This window comes from Labrus bergylta, chromosome 20 (genome assembly GCF_963930695.1).
Source record: "Labrus bergylta chromosome 20, fLabBer1.1, whole genome shotgun sequence".
Lineage (NCBI taxonomy): Eukaryota > Metazoa > Chordata > Actinopteri > Labriformes > Labridae > Labrus > Labrus bergylta.
The window spans coordinates 18,453,112-18,477,014 of record NC_089214.1 but is presented as its reverse complement, the minus strand read 5'-3'; the positions used below and the strand labels follow the sequence as shown (position 1 = coordinate 18,477,014).

Below are 23,903 nucleotides of genomic sequence, written 5' to 3'. Positions count from 1 at the left end.
ATAAGGAAGATATCTTGAGTTAAAAACAATGGACCAATTTCTATTTCAGAAGTCTTGAAGTATTAAGAACAAATCAATTTGTAGACTCTCCTTATTGTTAGACTCAGGGTTCAGATTGAATGAAAACTTTGAAAACAGGAAACAATTATGACATTCAAGTGGTATCACAACTGGTTAAAAGTTAAGTATTTTACATGGACTGTAAACATTATTATTTTACTGAGTTGGGATGTTGGTACAGTTTATTTAAATAGAAAAACATAATTTAACTAAATGGTTTAGCCTTATTTCCCATTAAACATCAATAAACCATTTTATTAATTCAGCTTACATTTGTCTTTCTTTTTTTTTTTAAGATTTATTTTTGGGCTTTTTGTGCCTTCATTGGAGAGACAGGACACTGGATAGAGTTGGAAATCAGAGAGAGAGAGAGAGAGAGTGGGGAGTGACATGCAGGAAAGGAGCCACGGGCTGGATTTGAACCCGGGCCGCCCGCTTGGAAGACTACAGCCTCCATACATGGGGCGCACACACTAACCACTGCACCACCAGCGCCCCTACATTTGTCATTTTTAATCATTTAAAACTGTTATCAACAATTTTTTTGCTCCTTAATATTTATAGTCTGCAATTGTATCTATCTCAAACATGCAGAACCACATATAGGATGCAGCAACCATTGAGAAAAAACACATGACTATCTTATTTCTCAAGCTGTAGTATTTGTCCATTTCTACCTCCCAGCAAAGCCTCATTTAATAACTGGGCTTCCATACTTTAAGAATGGCACTTGTTTGAACCTGTCAGGTTGGATTGAGTTGTAGAAGGACTGTGGGGCTCTCACAGATCTAAACAACATCCATCCTGAATGCTCAGTTGCAGTAACAACAGTCCCCATGTGCATGTATCCTATCCACACTCTCTATGTCTCTACAGTAAAGCTTCCAGAGGGGCGTGTACATTGAGAGTGTCTTCACACCAGCAGGGACACTGTTCACCCACTGAGAGACACTCACCATGGCTTCAGCACTGAATTGCACACACTTTTTGTTGTGTTTTATTTATTTATCGTTACTGTTTGCCACCGTATTTTGCGACACTGATGAAGAAGAAGATGAGCATGCCAAGCACTCGTACACGGTGGAAATGTTCAACGAGGCGGTGCCCACTGCACCCCACTTTGTCATGTTTTATGCCCCATGGTAAGTTAAGTTTTATTTAGAGGACGCTTGTTGTTTTCTCTGTCAACCAGCATGTACACAGAAAATATCAAATGACATATTCATTACATTTTGAGAAGAGTTAACCGGCAAAATTAGCAAAGCAGCTAGGTAGCAGTGGAGCTATAAGGCTAGCTAGCCGCTTGCTTTGAGTCAACCTGTGTGATTAGCTCAGATGCTAACTAGCATAGCCAAAGAGTTATGCCGGCTGCAGTTCAGCAGTTCATGGGGCCTCTGTGCAAGCCCTTTGCTACCTCTTAAAGTTTAATTTGCAACTTCTCGAGTGAGCTCTGGATGACTCTTTTACTATTAAATAGCTAACTACACTTATCCTATTCACAGTTTGTGCAGAAACACTGAATCAAAGTTGTAGATTTAGGAGCCGTGCTTACGTGGCACGCACTGATTGAATGACGTCAGAGGTTCATGGACCACTGGAGTTTCTTCAAGAAGCTTTTTGAATTGTTTTAATAGATCATTCAATGAAGTTATCACCAGATGAAAACTGATAGTAACGAAAATATTGAGATATTTTACAGACATTTCGTGTGAAGAGAAGATCAAAAGTTTATCTTTTCTTTGTTATATTTAACTTTCTTATTTCTAGCACCAAACCTTTGCCACACACTTATATTTATGATGATCTTTTGGACTATGTAGCTTCTGAGTTGCTTCCACTGCCTGTTTAAAAACACACATTTTTACCAGCTTTATTTCTGTTATAACAGAGACCTGTCCTCATTTGTCTTTCGTGTCCCATCATTTGTATTTATTAGGGGCTACATGTACAAAAGTAAAAGCTACTCTTACTTATGGATAAAAACAACATAAATGAAAAGTCTAACTTTTAGCAACTAACACAAAACTTAACTGAAAAAGTAAAAGGGAAGCATGTTCATTTTGCTTTTATCTTTTTGATCATGCAGAGGACTGTGAAGAAACTTAAGTTAAGTTTTGTGAACATATGCATGGTGCACAGGCTGTCATTTGTCCCATTGTTTTGTCCAGGTGTGGCCATTGCCAGAGGTTACAACCTGCTTGGAATGAACTAGCAGACAAGTACAACGGCATGGATGACCCACCTGTGTATGTGGTTAAAGTTGACTGCGTGCAGGACACAAAGTTTTGCTCTATTAACCACGGGGTTAGGGGCTACCCCACGTAAGTATTTGTCACATCTATTTTTGAGTTTGACGATTAACTTTGACGTCTCCAATAAAATCTTGCATTTACTGCAGTAAGTAGTTCTTGTCGTTACTGATTGACAGACAGGTGACACATTGACCTGCATTAAGTCAAATACACTGGCTATATCTTAATGACATCCTCTTCGATCTTGGCTATTGCTGACTACAATTTATACCTGCAAACACAGCAGTCTCAAGTTAATGAATGACAGAAATAACATGACCATAGTTTACGGTTTCTCGAGCTTGTAGTGATGATTGAATGTGTTTGAAAACAGCCAGTTTATTCTTAGGTCATTGGCTTGGAGTTACCTTTCTTGTGAAGCGTTAGACTTGGATCAGAAGTCACTATTCATCCTTGTCTGAACTTTTGCTTGTGTTGTGTTTAGGCTGAAGTTGTTCAGGCCAGACCAGGAGGCAGTTAAGTACCAGGGTTCCAGAGACCTCCAGTCTCTGGAGACCTGGATGCTCAAGACACTCCAGGAGGAGCCTTCAGTGAGTTTTGTTTGTGTAGTTATAAGATTATAAAGTGGTGCCCCTTACAGCACAAAAAAACCCTTAATGTTCATATTTGTTTTATTCTTGTGTATCTTTAAGGAACCTGAGAGTGAACAGGAGCCTCCTAAAGCCCCTGAGCCCAAACAGGGCATGTATGAGCTGACTGTGCCCACATTTAAGGCCCACATAGCTAAAGGTAAAGATGAAGGAGAACATGTGCTGTATGAAAATACTAAAACCACTTATCATCAACGTTGTCCTGTGTATTAATGCAGCTGCATCCTGCCAACAACAGATACATCATTTTTGTTCTTTCAGTTTCTAAATGTACTTTCAGTCTCATTAGAGAATGGAAACACCTCACTGCCTTAGCTGACAGAACTGACATTTCAACACAAGTATCTGAGCCACAATCCACAGCGCCTGTCAGCCCGTACCAACTGTACAACTCTCGTCTCCTGTCACTTCACCTTTCTGGGTTTTCAGACAACAACAGCAAAAATAAACTTGGGATAATTATCTCTGCTGAAATAGCGGCTGCGCTTAAGTCAAGTATTTTGGTTTTGAAAAAAGTAAATGATTTCTTGTTTGGAGACGAAAATTGAGGATATGACATAGGCTTTCTTTTAAAAGTCCCACCTTTATACCTTGGCAACACAGCTGCAGCAAACATTGAGTAATTACATACTACCTCTGTATTAGAGGTGCATATTCTCTTTATGACCTAACATGCCAAGTGTGCAGTGGAATCAACTTTGCTCCATAAAATCAGAAACAGCAACATCACTTTGGTACTGAATCTTGTGCTCGAGACGTCCGTAAAGAAATTGGTTTACACTCCAAGGCTTTGAGTTCGATCTCCTTCATGCTTATTGATTGTTTTGTTCTTTTTCTTTCCTCTTTGTGTTTAATAGTAATGCTAGTTATCTGCGCTTTCCTTTTCTAATATTACTTTCTTGCTCTTGCTTTCAGGGGCCCATTTTATTAAATTCTTTGCCCCATGGTGCGGTCACTGCAAAGCCATGGCCCCAACCTGGGAACAGCTGGCCACCACCTTTGAGCACTCTGATGATGTCAAGATAGGAAAGGTGGGTTTCATCAGGTTCATGATTTAAGTACTTCTTGATAGTTAATGAGATATTATAGGAATAGAAATAATAATAAAACAACTACAGTGTTTCTGTTATTACCACAGTGTGGGCTTTCCTGTTTATTTCCAACACTGTGACACACATTAAAGGCCCAAACTGAATCTTAACTGTACATTACTTTAAAGTACCAGGACGGTCATCCTGTTCCCTGTTTGGAAGAACAGGATGTCGGTCATGGGAGGAGCTAGCTACCTATTTGCCTACTAGGTTATTAAACAACCTCTAAAGCAAATTTGCATGGTCAGAGTTTGCATTGAAGTTTCATTTTTGTTTATTAACAAGTTGATTTCCCACAATGTAGGTTGACTGTACACAGCACTATGAGGTGTGCTCTGATAATGGCGTACGGGGATATCCCACACTCCTCTTCTTCAACAATGGACAGAAGGTAATGCAGACATTTTCATACCACTCCACATTTTTAATGATCTGTATCTGCACTCTGTGTTGACTGTCAGAGTTGCCAATTTTCTTCAAAAAGTATGGCCCAGGCAGCAACCTTTTGTCATGCGTGTGCCTTTTGTAGACTGAACAGTACAAAGGAAAACGAGACCTGGACTCTTTCAAAGACTTTGTGGACAACCAGGTGAAGGCTGCAGCCACTGAGGAGGAGGAACCGAGCGATGAACAAAAACCCAATGAGATCCCCACTGAAGAGCCAGCCAAAGAAGAGGTAATCTCCCTGTTTCGACCTATTGGCCGGTGTAAAAGGGAACAGCTCGTAGCAACATGCTAAAAGAGATCTTAAAGGATGGTTGAAGTGATTGCTTTCAGACTGTTATCTGGAGGTGAAAACTTTTCTACAGTTTCTCCAATATGTTGAAGTTTTGCTGCTGCCAGGTAAAAGAAAGGCTTTAAGCTGCAAACTTGTGTAACTGGTCTGTCTGGAACAAGGTTTTAACAATGATGTAATGATACCTTATTAATTACTATTATCCAACCAAACTACAAAAGTGTCACAGCCCTGATGTTTGTGACTGCTTCTAGTTGGAATCTGATTTGCATGAGCAGCAGTAACGGTGTGATCGACAATCCCTTCAGCACCACCACCTTTATTTCATTAGATCAGAACAAACATTCAGCGGCCATCCATAATTGCACATCATTATCTCTTAGCTTGGCACCAACTCAAGTATGCGTCTCTCAGCCTAGCAATTATTGGTAGCTAGTTTGTCCTGCTGATGTAAACATTTTTGGAGGGGCATGTTGTTGATGATGATGTTGATGATGAAGTCATCCTTAACAATATATAAAAATAGTGAAGCATTAGGGGGGACTTTGGTGCCCTGCTCTGACTACACAAAATGTTACTTATGTTATAAGACATAATGTAGGCATGATGGGGACCGAAAAGATTTCAATGCATGGAAACTCTCAGCTAACAGGACATTAAATGAAAAGTAAATATTCTTCATGTACCAGCTCCTCTTAAGGATCCTCAGACTTCAGCTCAGTCTAATGTCAGTGTTTCTCTCCTCTCTACAGTCGAGTGTGTTGACCCTGACAGAAAACAACTTTGATGCAGCCGTAGCTAAAGGCTTTACCTTTATCAAGTTCTACGCTCCATGGTAAGATAGTCATTTTTTTAATCAAGAAGATTTAATATCACACGTGAAAAAACAGCTGTTTTTTATTCCCACCTTTCTCTTCCTAGTTCAGCTCTAGCACCAATTGTTTTATTACTGTGTATGACTTTACTGCTGCAGCCTGTCCTAACAACACGCGACATGAGTGAGTGTCAGCGGCAAAATCATCCTGGTTCTATTGTTTCCCATCGAAGTGTCCTAACCGCCTTCAAGCGACGCAGCATGAAACAGCGTGACGTGCCGTTTTAACACCGACCCCGTTTCTATTTTCTACTCTGCCATTCGCATAGTCGGGCGAAGAACGAGAAAGGAGGGGTCTCTACAAAGAACTGACACTGGCTTTTGTCACTCAACACATATTTTTAGCTTATTGTACAAAGTGGAGATAACAGTGCATTAATAATATCCACATCCATGATTGAGATGTTGTGCTTTGACTTGAGTCAACAACACCAGAGAAAAACTTTCTTCAGCTCACCGCGAGCTGTTTATTGACGATCCTTTGAGCATTGTGATTTGACTCAACAGCTTGTCATTACAAAACACCACACATCCGTTTGTCCACATTCAAAACAAAAGCTGTAAATGTCATGTGGTTGGCAACGGGAAACTGAAATTCACAGAGCAGAGAATTTAATATTTAACGGGTGCAGTATCTAACGCTCGCGTGCTGTTAAGACACGATGTCAGTTGTTTAATTAATGGAAGAAGAAGCACATCACGTATTATTAATGATGAATAACTTCACTGAAACAACTTTAGTACACTTCTTTATGAACTTCAGAAGTGTTTTTAAAGAAACACTCAGTAATACTGTATACATGTATACGTGTGCTTTGGTCGAACACTGACGTTACTCTTTCCCTGTAATTTCCCTGTCAGTCTAAATGATGTCACTCCTGTGCTTTCCTGCTGTAAACTGTAGGTGTGGACACTGTAAAAACCTCGTTCCGACATGGGACGACCTCTCTAAGAAGGAGTTTCCCGGCCTCACTGATGTCAAGATCGCCAAAGTGGACTGCACTGTTGAGCGCACACTCTGCAACAAGTACTCTGTAAGTATCTGGGTGTTTGTCTCACACACTCTTCTGTCAGCTCTGTGATTTCTTCAAGATTAAGTGTGATGTGCAGAATGTAATAAAACAATGATAGTGGTTTTATCTCAGAGTCATATAAGAATACGACTGTCATATAGATGTTACAGACTGTATTCCTAAAGACCAGTCAACAAAGGGGCGTAAGAATGTTAGCACAGACACGCACAGCTTGGATGTGATGTGGACAATTCTAATAGGAGAAGCCCAGGTCATTATGTAATGATACAAATATTTAATAATGAAGGTGTTCTTTTTGACTTCTTTCTCATTTTGGTTCAAACTAGCCTCCAATTATCAACGATGAAGTAATCAAATGGGCCTCATCTGTTGTCTAACGTATGATTATCTGAAACGTCTACTGTCAATGTATCTCTTTAGAAAGAGAGTCCATCAAAGAAGGCAAGTCGCACCTGTGGATGTTGCAACACCCACACCTTTAATGAAACTTAATTTAACCCCCCCCCCCCCAACTTTAAACTGAGGGAGTCATTGATGAAGACCTATCAGTCGAGTCAGACTTATTGAGTGGCAGTTCAGTCATATCGGTTCAACCGACTCACCAGGCCAGAGACGAGTTAACAGTTGAAGCACGGTGAAGTTAGGTACATTCAGAGAACAATCCTGTCTCTTATCAGTGGCTGAGTTAGAGCTCAGAGGTAACAAACACATGTAGCATCCTTCTGAAAGATGGGGAGTCACTAAAACTGATGTTTTTAAGATTGATGTTGTTTTGGGATGTGGAATAAGAGTCGTAAATGTCTGAGACATCAAACATTTTTACCTCTTCGTCGTTCTTGTAGCTGTTTTTATTCACTCCCGTAACCCCTTTGCAGTTTTTCAAAATAAAAGCTGGTTTTATATGAAAACTGGAAATTTTGGTAAGTGTAAATAAAAACGGCAAACTATAAGCATCACAAAGAGCTGTTTTTTGAGTCCATCTCATTTTTAGATCTTAAACTACCTGAGTTACTCATAATAAATGTTCATGAAGTGAAGAATTTTCTTTTGTAATTTTGTCTTTGTTTAAATTGTGTCGGCTAACTTGAGTTATTGGACATAAAATGAAACAGTGTGTTGACTTGCTAAAGTGTCAGGCTGAGTAGATTCCTTATAGTTGGAGTCAGTAGATATTTGCGAGGCAGCTGAAGCACACACTCACTGCAGGACTTTTAAGTTTTATTGCTCGTACCTCCACTGCAAGCTACCAGACGCTAGCACAAGCACCTGTGTTTGGCATCAGCCTGTCCTGCAGAAAGCCAGCTCTGTGTCCTCCCCTGCATCAAAGTAAGCAACTTGAGAGAAAATCTCCTGAATATTGGTTAGGTTTAGGGGGGTAGGACTCTGAGCCAGAGAGAGCTGAAAAGTTCCCAGTTATGTAAGACATTCTCAGAATACTAAGACGAGGCCGGTTTTCATCACTTTATAATGTTTACTATTGAACATTTACTCTTTGCAGGAAAGCATGTAGAATCATTGGTTTTGAGGATTACTTACTGGTTTTGTGTTGTATTCTGTTCTTCAGGTTCGAGGCTACCCAACCTTGATCATCTTCAGGGCCGGGGTGCAGGGTGACGAGCATCATGGAGGACGGGACCTGGAGAGTCTGCACAGCTTTGTGATGAAGCAGGCCAGAGACGAGCTGTAGAAGTGGTCAAAAACACGGCTCGAATCTCCACCACTTTGTTCGCCCACACTGCGCAACTGGCCAGTAGGACCCCACTCTCTCTCCTACAGTAGCCAAACCTCTCTCTATATCTCTCCACTCGGGTTCTCTTCACGAAGGAGCCAGTGACAGACTGCTGCAGTCTGATCTTTCTCTGGTGTTTAAGGACAAAATGGTTCAGTAGAAGGTTTTGGATGGGAATGTATTTCTTATGCAGTTGAGCAACCCAGGCTTTTGTTTGGATCTGTAAATGAAGTGATATGTCTGACAACCACTTTGAAAGCACTGCTAAAACAATCAGATCTGGAATTCCTCACACTTGTGTTTCTTATTAAAAGGGTTGACATTAGAGGACAGCGTCTGCTGTTAACAATGATTTGTTTCTGATGAACTTCTGTAGCCATTTCACTCCTTTTAAACTCTATATTTTTTACATGGGATCTGTTGTTTAATCGTAAGCCATTTGTGTTTCGGTACTGTGATTTTGTGAGCCAAATGTGAGTGTTAAGTTGAGGGTACTTTTTATCCATGTCAGCAACAGTCTGTCTGACTTAACTCTCAGGGAATTGCCCTCCCAGATCATTGTCATCACAGGAGTCTGAAAGTGGACACGACTATTTTCTCTTGATGAAGAAGATTTTCAGCTTTTTTGAAATAAAAAAAACTAAACATCACAATTGTGTGTCTTATCCATTTTCTGACTCCTGGGTTTCACAATCAACCATCTTTATAATATTCAGGGTCCTAGGCGTGGACTGTGTGCCCCATCTCTCTCTTTCTGGACAACTTAGGAGTTACTTCTTCTCTTTAACTTCAGTTTTATTCAGAAACAACTCTTAGACCCAGCTCATCCAATACAGCCGTGTGGAAAGTGTTTTGTTTTTTAATCTGGACCTTTAAGATATTCTTTTAAAATATGAATGTGTGCTACATTTTACAGGTCAGGTCCCTCTTTACAGGGTTGTAGAACTACAAAGTGGAGAAGAGTTGTCAACGGTGTAACAAAGAAGTGTAAGTTTAGGATCTTGTACAAAAGAAATCGAGCCCATTCACTTGTTATCTTTTTGATGAAGGGTAGGTTTCATCTGAACTTTAAGAGCCTCTCCTCTGTGGTTGGACATTTTTCTATGACTTAGGAGGCTAAAACTAAACAGCTCAGGGTCAGAATGGATAGATATATCAACTCTCTGTTGGGGTTCTATCATTTGCTTTCCCTTAGCCCATCAAATACTTCTACATGTACCTATGAAAGGTTACAACTCGGTGATGTGAGGGTTCAGCGTCTCACTTTATCAGTAGAATGAGCAGGAAGAAGTATCATTATTTACCAAATATATCCAAACGTAACCTGTCTTTTGTGTTTCCCCAAACTACTGTGACCACTAGTGAGGTGAATTATAACAGAAATGTTTTGTATGCTACATTGTGTACAAATCTAACAGTCAAAAGCCAAGAAGATGTTCTACACTGCATACTGTTCATGATTTTATTTTCAGTCTTTGTTCTGTTCAGCTTACGTATCTGTGTCTGACTGTTACCTCATCCACTTGCTAGGCCAGGCCCTTTCAAAGGCAAATGACCTCTGACCCCGGTTATGTCAGAGTGCTTCATCATGTGGGGGCACCATCTATAGTCACACCGAGGAACATAAACAGAGACACAGCACTTTTTGTCAGTAAAAGTTTTTATGGATAGCACATGGTCTAAGGAACTCCAGTGACAGAAGTATTACTTTCCTGTTTTTTCCTTGTTAGACATGGGCTGTGCACTACCCATGCATTTTGTACAAAAAGAAGGAATAATGGCAAATTGTAACATGAGATTTCATAATAAAACATTTTTCAAAAATAAGTTTCATTTTGTTCTTGCATCTGTCTCTGTTAATAAGGTATGTGATTTAACGTTTTTTTTTTTTTTAATAAAAGGTGCAATAAATAAGCTGAGAATGTACAAGTATTTACAAAACAACAGTCTTAACATGATCACAAATGTAAACAGCAGCTTACCAGAGGTATATTTTGTAATTTATGATTGGTTAGGCACAGAAAGGTATTTTGATTCTTGTTGGTATTACTTTTTCATAAGAATATAGTCTCTAAAAAACACATGTCGTTCAAAGCTCACAGTAACATGTTCAATTGGAAAGACGTCGCCACTGGACACAAATCTCAACATCCATTTTCTTGAATAAGCAAAAAGAGCTCATTTCAGAACGCTGGCGCAGAAACTGCTCTTCTGGCTGTTTTTGACTCGCGTAATGTTTTTCCACAATCTGTTGATGGGTTGTCAGGGGTGGAAGCGTTTGTTAACTTTGCGAGTGCAGCAACATGGAAAGGGCCATTAGCGGTATGTCCGGGGGATAAGGCTGTATTCTTCGCTTCTTTGGAGGAAAACATCAGTTCAGCCACAACATGCATCATGTTGAACCATCCTGGTGAATCGCAGCTCAGCATGAGCCTAGCAAATATTGACACGGAGGTGATATTTGGAGCGCTACTAAAATAACCTGTGGTCACTTTGGTTCAGTCCATATTATATTTTAGGAAGGCAAATATGGCTTGAGAAGAAAATACATGAGGAAAAAAGTCATGAAGTATAAATCTCTAGTCTCACATATATCAGTCCTTTTCGATTAGATTGCTTCATTTAACATTTGCACTAAAAAGAATGCTGGGTTTGTGTTTTGCATGTCGCGTAAAAAAACATTTTGGACATTTTCTGTCAGTTTCTGTAGTCTGCTGTTGGCTACAGTTGACTTCAGTGCTGTGATACCGCTGAGTTAACCTTCCAGGGTCAAGCATGGTAGAGAAGTTGTGTGGAGATGTCTCATCCTCTTCAGAGAACTCATCCACCACATTTATTGCCAGAGAGGAAAGGGGAAAGAAAGCAGCGCTTGGACTGGTCCCACAAGTTCAGCTCTGCACACACTCTCTCAGAGAGGAAGAGGGTGCAGTGCATACACACTTCCACACATAATACACAACCTGAAACACACACACAGTCACTCGCTCGGTTACAGATCTATGAAATGAAGATTCCAATCCAAAGCCACTCATCAACCTGGTGGTTGTTGCCTATGAAAGACATCCATCGGGTGTTGTGTTTGCAATGGCCCCTGCAAGTTGTAAGAAGAATAATTTTCATGTTGTTGGACAGAATAAGAACAAGTTGGTGAGCTCCCAGGATGGACATTCCTTGCAGGCTGAGGATTGTGTCTAGTGGAGTCAACATCTCCCATGCGGTTGAAGCCCTTTGCCAACCCAACTTTCAGTCGAGCATTATCAGCCCTTGATGTCCGTGTCAGTGGCAGCCGCAGGCCCGTACCACCATGTTCTTGTATTTCTTAAGAATGACGTTGGAGTTGTCGTCAAAGTAGAGCACTGAGATGGCGTGGAGCTTGGTGGGGGCGCAGCAAGGCTTCGGTACATTCTCAGGGTTCATCAGGTGCACCTGAGAAGAAAAGGAAATACATTGAGTATCTTTCTGCAACAGAGTACACCACCATTCCCACCAAAACATCAGCATCCACTAGTGCCGTAGTCAAGAGGACAGTAACCGAGACCAAGACATAGTCGAGACTAGATCGCTCCGAGAACGAGACAAGACCAAGACCATAAATATCACTGAAAAATCATCATCTTGTGTGCAGCAGGCATGTCACTCACTTAGAGCGTAACACCAGAAGGGTTGAGGCTGTAACCGGGGGATAAATATCAAATGATGAATGAATTGAAATGATTTGATCTTTTAGAAAGGGGGAGTTTTCTTTTTATCACAGTAATGATGTGGAGAAATAGCCTGTCAGTGGTGGTCTTGACTGGTCTTGATTTGAAATCCGGAGTCCGCCCAGTCTGAGACCGAGACGAGACTGAGTAAAAATGCCTTCGATTCTGTGACGAGACCAAGACCTTGTGGTGTCGAGACCGATCTTGAGACCAATAACTGATTTATTGTACTACAAAATGACCATCCACATATTCAAAATGTACTATGTTTGCTTAAATACAGACACCAGAACACTTTATCAAATACAAGTGAAAGTAGTCTTTTTAAACTAATAGGAGCTACGGGACTTTCTTAAAGGGCCCTGATGGCAAAACCAAGTCCAGCCATATGCAAGTGATTAATACTGAGCAATGAAATTAGATATGAGGAACAAAATTGAGCATTTGTTTAATCAGAAAATTGTAGTCGTCTCTCAAAAGCATTTCCAAACGATTACAAAACAGTTCTTTAAACAGAGTTAAACATCTTTTAAATCTATATGCATGCCTATCTATGTTCAACATCTGGAAGGGAGGGGTGATAAAATGTATAATTAATGTTAATAGTGTAATGAGTGGATAGGTCTTACCAGTGTCTGTACAATGGCGTGGTTGGTGGCGTTCATGTGGGCATTAAGAGGGAAAGAGCACTCTCCATCACAGTAGTTGGCTGCGTAACCTTCAGGAGCAATGATCCAGTCCTTGAAAAATAAACAAAATAAACAGCTGCATATAACTGATAAAAAGTGTTTGAGACCAAGTGAATAAACAGTTAAAACACGTGTTTATCAGAAAGTGTGCGTCTCCGTTTTGGAACAGCTTGAAGGGCATCTCTGGTTCCAGCCCACCTGACGACTGTTGGTGAATTGAGTGTTAACCTCGTCTCTGAGGACAAATCCCTGCTCAATACTCCTGCCTGTGAAATCGCTCAGGGAAGCAATACTCCTCTCCTCCTTCCTTCCTTCCGCTCGGTGTGTTGCTGTTTTTTTATCTGACAAATTCAATGCATGTTTTTACCTCTCTCTAACTTGTTTTTGTGTTTTTATCTTGTGCAACCTTCCTGTCTGTGTCAATAATCTCTGCCTTTCTCTTCTCACTTCTCTCTCTCTCTCTCTCTCTCTCTCTCTCTCTCTCTCTCTATCTGTTTCTCTGTCTAGCTCCTTTCCTTTGTGTGTTTGTGTCTCTCTTTGTCTACACAAAGACAGAACGAGCTGGCAGTCTCCCTCTAGATGTCAGTGCTGTGTTAACAGCTCTCACAGCTTGTTAGGAAAAGATGAACGTACCTCTGCTATTCTGCTTCCTACTCCGTCTGTGTTCTTAAACACACACACACACTGTAGCACTTACAAACAAACACACAGTCTGAGACTTGTGTCTACATCTATGAAGATACTTTTACTGAATGTGTTTATCTATAAGCCACCATCATTGGCACTTGTGGTTTTCATATCAGCCTGACACTGGGAACAATGTTCAACACAGCTTGTACCTTTTTAAACACTTGACAGTTTACCAAGTACAAGGAGAACTCACTGACATAAATGTATCAGAGAGGACTTTTGATTTAATGTTTGAATATTCTGTCTTCACCAGAGAGGAGTTAGTTGCTCTTGTGAGTAGTCATGAAGCTTGAGAATTCAGCCACTGACTGTCATCAAATTTGAGTTCTAATAAGTTAACAACAAAGATCTCGATCATCAGTTTGCTTACAGCCCTATTGAAATGTTTTTCTATGACTGGGTCCCCATTTAACTTCTATGCATGAAACTGCTTGTGCAAGATATATTTCAAACTATTCCTCTGATCAACAGGTGGCGTGAGTCGCCAGCACCTGCTGCAATGAGGAAGCACACACAGGGAAACTAACTGCAGACTAATAAACACTCATGTGAAGTATGGTAAGTTTGAAGTGCTCCAAAAAAGGCTTTGTAAATGTTTTACAGGCTGAAGTGATTCACACACAGTGCTTTCTGATGAGAAAGGTAAACAACTCGTTTGTTTTGGGGCCCCTTCAATATTAGAAGTGAAGATTTTGAGAAGAAGCAGCTAATAAATACTCCTGCCAGAACAAAAGTTTGAAATCTATTGTTGGCAACAGTTCAAAAAAACTGTCCTAAATATTCAGAGTGTTTCAGATTTCAGACGACATAAAGGAAACATCTGTCATTTAACACTCTCTTTGTGCCTGAAGTTTTGCGTATACCATATATACAAATATACAAAATCATCCGTGTTATGGCTAGATTTGCACAAGATATCAAACATTTAAGGTTCTGTACTAAAATAAATTCCATCGTTGGTGTCTTTCACTTTTGTGTGCATTTAATATCACTACAAGGTGTCCACCTTTCAGTACACATGGATAAGGAAACTATCAGTAAATCTGTGTGTGTGTGTTGGGACTTCTTTGGATTCGTAGAAGAAGAAATTGTGCTCTACCTGCCACCCCAGCTCTCTGAAGCTGACATAGAGCTCATGTCGACGGCATGCCGTCTTCTGATCACTGCTGTTGAAATCTGCAATGCAAAAACAGAAAGATGCAGTTAGGTTGTGTACAGGCTGACGTGTGAAATCATATTTTATTTTAGATCCATTGGTGTTTCTGATTTGTGACATCAGCTTCCAGCTTGTACTATACTGTGCCGTGCTGCTCTTCTTACTCTTTCTGTTTGGAGCATTCAAAAAGATTCTTGTGCAAACTTTAAACCAACCTATTGACCAAATATGGTGTCATCCTTACTTCTACTGGACACGCCCCTCACTTCCCTGTGAGTACTCATTGGTCTAACCAACAAAGCTAACCAGCCCACCTTTACAGATGCCTCATTGGCTGATATATATATATAAACTGTATACATATATATGTGGATGTATTTGATTGGTTGTCTTTATGATTTTTACACCTACCCTATTCAAATGATGTTTGCAATGTGTGTCTTGATGACCCTGATGAAGGCCACAAGCTGAAACGTGTCAGTCTAATTTGTTAAATTCCTTGTATGTGTAAATGTACTTTGATTCTGATGAATAAAGTTGATCTTCACACTACAGGCACTGCAGGAGCTTTTTGACCTCTTCAAACCTTTCACTCTTCATGCACCTTGATAGTCGGTGAAGTTGTGCCAGAAAAAGTCTCACTTCATGATTGATGGTTAAACAAACTCAGCAAAACGTTCCCTGGGTTTTTTTTGTTTTTTTTCAATATATCAATTTAACGTTTTGAAAGTGACGTGTTACATTTAGAATCTGAAAGCAGAAGAAAAACACCATACGCCTCGTGTAATGCTCTGGGTGGAAACACATGGAAGGGCGTAGACAGAGCACAGGCACAAATGCTCATTACAGTACAGCGGTCACTTTGCAGTACGTGCTTCATGATCATCGGCCGTCTAACACATTTGAGCGTATGCCTAATTGAATTCATCAGCATCCAAATATTGCTTGGCATGAGTGCAAATGGTGACACAGTGACGTCTGTGTTTATGGACTCTCCTGCCCTTCAGTTTGAGCTTAATTATCTCTGCTCCACTCTGCAGCAGCAGGGTGGACGGCTGCAGACAGTCCCAGGTAGAGGTTTGGTTTTCACAGGAGAGGAGGTCATTGCTGGCATCGGTCACAAAGCTGAAGTCAAGACGATGACACTGACTTTCCACTGACATTTCAAGGGCTCTCTCTCTCTTTTCTCTCTCTCTTCCCCTTTTTTCTTTCTTCATTGCCTTTATTGTTTGTTACATTTTTTTTTTTTTTTTAATTCTCTGAGAACTGAAAATAAACACGTGTCATCCAGTAAGGTCCATATGTAGTAGCATGTTGTATCCATGTAAGACCTAAGCTTAGGCTCGGCTTACTGGTGGCCCCATGATGCCTTAAGCAAAACTACAAACTTAAACCCGCAAGTGAATTTAATTGTAGGTGTTTGTTAGTCTGCACATTCTCACATTGCAAAGTTAATTATAAAACCGTTAACCAGCTGTTTTGGCAGAGGACCTTCTGGTGGTTGGCTATTTTTGTTGTACTTTTTGTCGCACTTGTCATTAGGGTTACGATACTGGTTTTTCGGATTCCATGTTTAGCCAGTTAGAGTTATGGCTTAGAAGACTTAGGCTACAACAACTTCACACACTGTAGAAAAAAAAGAAGCACTTTACAGCTTTGAGTCTGGGAGTACTTTTTCAGATTTGCTCTTTGCATTGTCGGCCTGTTTGGTGGAGCCACTTATCCAGTCAGCCCATGTGAACATGGACGTCTGCCTTTGCAAAGCAATAAACACGGAGCATCTGTCTGTCTTCAAAAATCAGCGACTCATTACTGCAATTTCAAAACTGACAAGAAACGGTTGCATTATTAGGTACAGACAAGTGAACACTACATCTGTAGAATTATTTCCATGCAAATCCCAGTTAAAAAAAAAAAAAAGAATATATGTTTGTCAGAGAAAGAGAGGGTGAGTCATTCAGTCACAGCCACCACCCAGACACTAACTGAGCAAACTGGCCAAAAGCAGCCTTGATTAGTCTGCTTGAGTTGGAAACACACACTAACACCCATGAACTCATATAGAGAACACAAACACATTTCAATCATGTCAGCCTCATTGATGTTGGCTCCTTACATTTCTACATCTATCATTCATTACCCACTGGCATAGTGAGACTATAATACATGCTGACACACACTCACACACACATTACCTCATTTTTATCTGCTTAACAGCTAAATCCACTTATCCATTATAAAAGGAGAGTTGCATTAAGTTTTCATCATCAAATCACATTTCATGTGCAGACGCACCGATAGCACTGCCAGGTCCTGTGTGTTTTAGATGGACTTGTGTCAAATATAAGAAACAGACAGACAGAGGGAGAGCAAGTTGGATGTGTACCCTGGATTCATCTCAGCCTGAAGTAAAGAAGGCCAGACGGTAAGAGAAAGTAGAACGAGAGGAGTCAGATCAGGTAAAAAAAGAGCGTTTGGTAATTGAAGCATGGCGCAAACACTGCCTCATACTGTCTTCAATATGGATTTAAAAAAAGTTGTTGCATTTTTTAAAAGTTTATTGAATTCCCCACCATCTTAGACCCACCAAGTGTCTAAATAAATGTAATTCTAACCCAATTAATGTTTCGGTGATGCCACCCAAACCTCCCTCCAGCACTGTCAGTCAAGCTGCACAGGGTCGGTTTAGATGGTGACACGACCAAAAGAAAAGCAAGAGGCAACCAAAGAGGACCCAGCAGGGAGCACGCAGCAGATTCACTTCCTCAAGCAGGGGGAGCCGACGGTTAATACCAACAAGAGACCAGCACCAGGACTGCTCACACCAGGTTTGGAGTTGAAGATGGAGGTGGACCTAGGCAGGCATCTCAATTTTCCCAGGGAAATCGGCAGCACCACGCTGTGGCCCGACATGGTCCTGTGGACCTCAGGTAACAAATCAGAACTGCTGGTTGAGTTGACAGTGCCGTGTGAAGAGAGGGCGGAGGCAGAAAAAGGAAGAGGCTGACCTGGTTGCGGAATCCAGAGAAAGCAGAAGGAGCACAAGACCCTTTCCGGTGGAAATTGGGACTAGAGGCTTTCTGGGAGACTCAGTGATGTGTTTGCAAAAACACCTATAGGCTTACGGGGAGCCAATCTGCATAAGGCAATCAAGGAGGTATGAAAGGAGGCAGAGAAGTCAAGCTTTTGGCTCTGGCTGAGAAGGCGTTAGAAGGCTTGGGTACCAAGCAACTCCCTGTTTGCTGCAGGGAGTGTCAGGGAGACATCCCTGTTCACTGCCCCGCCACCAAGAGATGTTCTGGGTTAAGGGACAAAAACATCTATGAGTAGTGGACCCTACAGCTAGACACCAGTGGAGGTGCAGCAGGCCTAGAGCCCATCAGGAAAAAACACCTACCTCTTCAGATCAAGTGTTTCCCAGACAAGACCAACAATAGAGTTTCTTTTTATTGCAGCAGAACAGGAATATGTCTTCTGATTGGACCAGGTAATTTAGCAAGAGACAGGAAAAGATAGTTGAGACTGGTCACAAGAGGCATTGTTGTGTGGGGTTAAATGGTCATCCGTGACCATCATATACAGTCAGGTGTTTCCCTAGTTTAAGGATCCTTCCTTTCCAATAGGAAGGGCAGGTCGCTGTGTGTCTGCTAATGTGGAAATATGCAGTTAATACGGGTGTGTGCCATTTTTATGGGGGCACGTGTATGCTGTGTATTCAGGAATGCATGTTTGGCTCGACGTACTCCACGATGATACACATACGGGTCAGCCCGCCTCTACAGGCCTTTGAGTATTTAGAGTGAACAGATTTACTGCTGACAAATGAGAAAACAGGCTGGTTTAACAGATTGCTTCCACAGAGAAGAGAAAATAAAGTGTTTTTTTCCCTTGCATTGTAAAGGCACATTTGCAGCATGTAGGTTGTTTGTATACAGGAAAAACCCAAGGACGGATGAAAAGTGCTTCTGAAAGAACTAAGCTGATTGGCTAAAACCCTTGGCTGGCCTGATGTGAACTCAAGGTAATGTTTGTAGAATAAAGAACTGACATGTAACAGTATAACAGCATGATGGGGCTTTAAAGCTGTTCATGTATAGAGATTTATGAGTGAGGATTGTAGAATGGACAACCGGTACACTTGTAACTTTGAGGCTGTTATTTAGTGACATAATAGTCAACATTTCTCTCTGAATATCATACTGTACTCAAAGCCTCCAAACACTGACATATACAAACTAGCTGAAAGTGCACACACCCGTACTACACAGCCTCACACAGACCCCCAGCGCATTCATCCAGGTCTGGTTTATGATGCGTGACATTCAGCTATGGGTCAAAACACAGCCATGGGTGGAGGGGGAATCAATCTGCAGTGCTTCCTGCTCACTAGTCAGACCATTAGTAGAGTTTCTTGTTGGGGGGTTATGGTCACAGGTATAGTGGCTAAGTCTTATCTTTTAATTAGAGTAATCATGCTGGAAAAGAAAGACTACCGGTATCATTATTTTATTTTTCAGGTACTAACTGAATGAAAATTGACAATACATCATCAGTATATCTTTTAGCTCTTAAAATCTTTTTTAACTGATTATATTGATATGTGTGAACCTACCTGATGTAGAGTATTTAGCAAAGTTTTACCTTCTTCTCTACTCTATACATACGTACTTGTTTCCTTACACCTCTTGCCCTTTAAAGCCATCAGCATTTACAGTCTGTGGGGCTCTTTAAGAGGAATAAAGCTGATATTTACTGTGGGCTTTCATTGAGTGTAAAGACCCAGATTTGTGGTGCCCATAAACCACATCTCCCCTTCCTGCCTGTAAAAATTTAATGCCACACAGCTACCGCTGAGCTCTGGCTCCCATGAGGCTTCTATTCATTTCTTTTTCCTTTCCTTGACATTGAGTAGAGGTGGGAACGAGAACGTGAGAGAAGGTACTCTATAATATATACTTTCTTGGTTCATATTTATGTTACTACTCGGACTATACCGTGTATTGTAATGCTGAGCTGTTACACTTCAGTGTATTTGTTTTACAGTAGATTTTAGTTCCATATTAGAGTAATGGGTTTGCAAAAAAATGATTTAGGGATATATATAATTTTTTCATTACCGCTCCAATGCGCACAAAAAGCTACAGCTAGCAGGCTGTTAGCATAGCTACAGGTAGCAGAATGATTAGGCCCAGTGGGAAACACCTAGCCCCGTCTCAGCAAATGTACAGAAATCCCTCTACCAGAACTTCTAAAGCTTACTTTGTGAACCATTTTCCATATTATTTAATCTTTGCAAAAAAACAAGCTAAAAAAACCAACATGACATTGTTGCTTCATTTTCAATGAAAGGTATTGGTATCAGTCCTAATTATCTCTCTAAAAGAAAGTCACTCATATATTTTATATATATATAACTCAATCAATTAGGCGTCACCTGGACAACCAGCCCATGAATCTCATGATCACCCTCTTCTTAAACTGCTGTTTGGACCAAATATTTGAACATGAAATGGAAGCAGGATTTCCTTATTGACATTGCAGTGTGAATGAATCCAGTGGCACAGAGTTCCTTATACATATTACAGCAGTGTACCTAACAGTGTTTAACCTGGAAACATTTCACCGCAAGTAGAAAAGTGAAAAGATAAACTTAAGGGACTATGGCTGCAGGGAAAGCCAATGAGTGCTATATTTCACATGCTGCTCCAAAATATGAGAATTAAATGATAGCAATTCAGATGTTATGGCCGGGGTGTTGGGTGAAAGAAGTGTGTGTGTGTGTGTGTGTGTGTGTGTGTGTGTGTGTGTGTGTGTGTGTGTGTGTGTGTGTGTGTGTGTGTGTGCGTGCGTGCATTACTGTGTGTGTGACATTAAAAAGTCATTTCCAACCCATCATGCCACAGTCACTCAAACCACCTCACTGTAATTCTATAGTTTGCTTCAGCAATTTCTCAAATCAAGAAAAAGATTGCAGCTTTTACAGTAGCAATTATATAAACTCCCATGGAGGTGGTGGTGACAAAAACTGGAGTTACACAAAGTTCAAAGTTCTAAGAGAAAATCTCAGTCCTTTAACGGAAGAAGGAAGGCGAGAGTCTCAATTGCCGTGAAGACATGAAAGAAGAATGTCACTGTTGTCCCTGACGTTTCTTCTCCTCTTCTCCCACCCACCAACCACAACTTCTGAAGTTTATCTTTCTTCCTGTCTTTCATCACAGAGGTTATTAAACCCTGCGAGGGAGCTCCGCCATGTCTAATTACGCCAACAGTAAACAAAAGGAGGTCGGTTGGGGAGGGAGTGAGGAGAACGAGGAGAAGAAGAGAGACAGATGAAAAAACAGCGCAGGCCTGGTGCCGTGTTATTATAATTCTTTAAGCGATACTGTTAGCGTGGTCAGTCTTTTAGCTGTGCAGCTAATGACTGGCTAGGCCCTAATTACAGGCCGCATGTGCTGTGCCGGGACGTGATACTCCTTCCCCGGATGGTTGTTAACTTCCCCCACAGCCTAAGCCCTACCCGACTCCCATTACCTCCCGGCCTTCTACGCCCACAAAACCCCAAATTACCTTTAAAGGTGTTGCATTGTTCTTTTGGCAAGATACACAGCATTTTCCACTGTGCTCACACCAGACACACCCAGAGGGGGCGGAATCATCACACTGACAAAAATATTCATGCACCAAACTCAAAACTCCAAATTTAAGGGAAATAAGAAAACCAATTTGACCAATTTGTCAAAAAAAAAAAAAGGAAAACATTACTTGAGACAGCTTTTGCGAGCAAAAAGTTAAAAAACAAAGATGATTAATTACACACATAATCACACCGTCATCTCAAACGAATGCTGCAGAAATGTTTTTTGGCTGAATTTGTCCCCTTTTGTCATCTGGAAGACATTTAATATCACATGTCGTTTTAAATCCAGCTCGCTAAAAATGTGAAAATGAGAAAATAACAAGCCCCGAGGCCTCACAGGGAATAAAAAGGGGAAATAAAGTTTCATAGTTAAGAGGCTGTTTTATGTCTTTAGCAGGCATTTCAGTAATTTATGATGAAGCTAAGCAATACATGCAGTTTAATGAAATCTAAATGCAAATTGGCAAATAAAAAAAGTCACCATTAAGTGTCAGTTAAACACGAAACTGTACCAATCTGATAAAAAGATGAAGTAGGATCAGCACAGTGGTTAACCACACAGGTCAGGAGTTTGCAATGTGGGCAGAAGGGGGGAACTATTAATAGAAAACACCCAGAGTATTGTAGCTCATGCTGAATGTTTTCTTTTTTAAAGCTAAGAAGCCTCTATGTGGAAGCTTGTGCACACTACAGCAATTAAAAACAAACACATTGCTGCCATCCGGCCTTAGATCTCATGTTATTACGGAAAAAAAGTATCAGGGTGAACTATGGGTGAAATGTTCCTTTTAGCCGGAGCTGCGGTGGCCTGAACTGATGTACTGTAGCTCTGTGCCAGACACAAACTAGGGGACAACGTCCACATTTTGTTTCTCCCCATGAGCGCTCCACGAGACGGATGCAGATCCCCATCCATCCTGTCCTCCTCCCTGTCTCTGGAGTGAGTGATGCGGTATTGAAACCATATGCCCTCCTGAATTCCTCATGGATCCTCCCATCCAGCTCAATCCCAGCAGTCCTCTGCTGGCCGCGGACACTCTGCTGTCACGAGGGGGGCCTCCCTGCTTCCTGTGTAGGATCTAAATATTTACACTCCCCGTCGTCCCGAGTGGCGAGGCGGAGAGGTCTTGATGTTTTGGGTTATGTAAAGTCCAATCCTCCAGGACGCATATTTAACAGATTGTCCTTGTTAGAGCAGATCTGTGAACAGATTTACCTCAGAGAAAGTTTTCTCATCTTTTTGATAAAGGCTGGGATAAAAAAAAACAAAAAAAACATGACAGCCAACCTACCATGTCCAAGAGACAGTATGTAAGTATCCAGCTGTATTTTAGATAATGAACATCTTCAGATTTAACAAAATATTCTGTCACATATCGAAAGACGGAAGACACTTGTTACAGGAATGCTAACCCATATTGTGAGCACATGGTGTGCACCTCAGCCCTCTGATTCATCTGGGTACCCCAAGTCTCACTGCCCTTTCAAGACATCTTGACGTAAGTCTGAAGACATCTTAGGACATCTCAAGCCAAAGACAGCTGGGTAGAAGAGAGTCCACGTCTGGAGCCAAAACTAAACATGTGGTACACTCTAGCTCTCCTGTAGCATAACAAATGATCAGTCTTTGTTCTCTGTTGTGTCAGCCAAAGCTTTCATCTAATGCAATTACTGAGAAAAAAAACCCTGCAGGAATTTAACTTACAACCTCTTGTGGTAACAGCAGCACACTGTTACCTACTGAGAAAGTGAGGGAGATGCACTGAACAAACAGAAAATAGAGCAAACAAATCTCAGCAAGGTTTTTTTTTTCCAGAGTTGATATGAAGCAAATCCAAAAAATAGTTGTGTATACCATGCAGATGGTGGAGCCATTAAGTGAGGCAAAGGGAAAAGCAAGGCAGAGGTAAATCGCTTCCCAGGTAACTCGCCAAGTCGGGCCGTTTGCAGCTGTGTGTCAGTACACGAAGCTGTGTTCTGGCACAGACTGCCGGGTTTTTCAGGTACACACTCCAGCCATTTTGGGCTTAACATCAGATCCAGTTAGCAGGACCTGGGCTACACTAGTGCCAGTCTAATCCCCGAATTTAGCAAAAAGTATACTTACACAGATCCTCACAGGTCATTTATCATGATTCTGACGTGAGTCCAGCAAGCAGGTGTGCTTTGCTAAGGCGGATGTTGGGCCAAATACTTTTGGCTGCAGAAGCTCAGCACATTGACACCCGTATAGAAAATCTGAATTCAGCAATATATGTGCTATTCTTCTGACTACTCCAAGCGCTTTTACACCACAGGTCAAACCTACACATTCACACACTGATGGTAGAGGCTGCTATGTAGTGAGACCATCAGAAGTAACTATCCCATCATACACCACTGACGAAGCAGCAGGAGCAACTTGGGGTTAAGTGTCTTGCTGTGAACGCACTGGTGCTTTTTACACAACTCAAGTTCCTAACAGTTATTTGAATTAAATTTAACCGTACCAAGTGTTTAGTTGCCAAACTTGAATCCTATTTAAATCCTATTTCCTTCATTTTAAACATGTGTTGTCTTTCAGTTACGTTAACCATCATTTCAAATATAGTAAATGTGCAACCA

General features: G+C 41.1%; 2 protein-coding genes across 2 annotated transcripts in view; one reads left to right on the top strand and one right to left on the bottom strand.

Moving 5' to 3' along the window:
- The first annotated feature begins 968 nt into the window (after window positions 1-968).
- txndc5 (thioredoxin domain containing 5) lies at window positions 969-10,253 on the top strand. Its single transcript, XM_020641651.3, has 10 exons — window positions 969-1,202; window positions 2,229-2,381; window positions 2,797-2,902; window positions 3,005-3,101; window positions 3,878-3,993; window positions 4,358-4,444; window positions 4,583-4,729; window positions 5,542-5,624; window positions 6,568-6,697; window positions 8,262-10,253. Exons 1-10 carry the CDS (start codon window positions 1,018-1,020, stop codon window positions 8,382-8,384), a joined length of 1,227 nt encoding a protein of 408 aa, XP_020497307.2. The 5' UTR covers window positions 969-1,017; the 3' UTR covers window positions 8,385-10,253.
- bmp6 (bone morphogenetic protein 6) overlaps window positions 10,069-23,903 on the bottom strand; it is a 43,916-nt gene continuing 30,081 nt past the window's right edge. The window contains exons 5-7 of the mRNA XM_020641648.3: window positions 14,606-14,682; window positions 12,757-12,867; window positions 10,069-11,852 (exon numbers count right to left, since the gene is read on the bottom strand). Coding sequence (XP_020497304.1) covers window positions 11,703-11,852; window positions 12,757-12,867; window positions 14,606-14,682 — 338 coding nt within the window. The 3' untranslated portion in view covers window positions 10,069-11,702. The remainder of the gene's footprint in view (window positions 11,853-12,756; window positions 12,868-14,605; window positions 14,683-23,903) is intronic.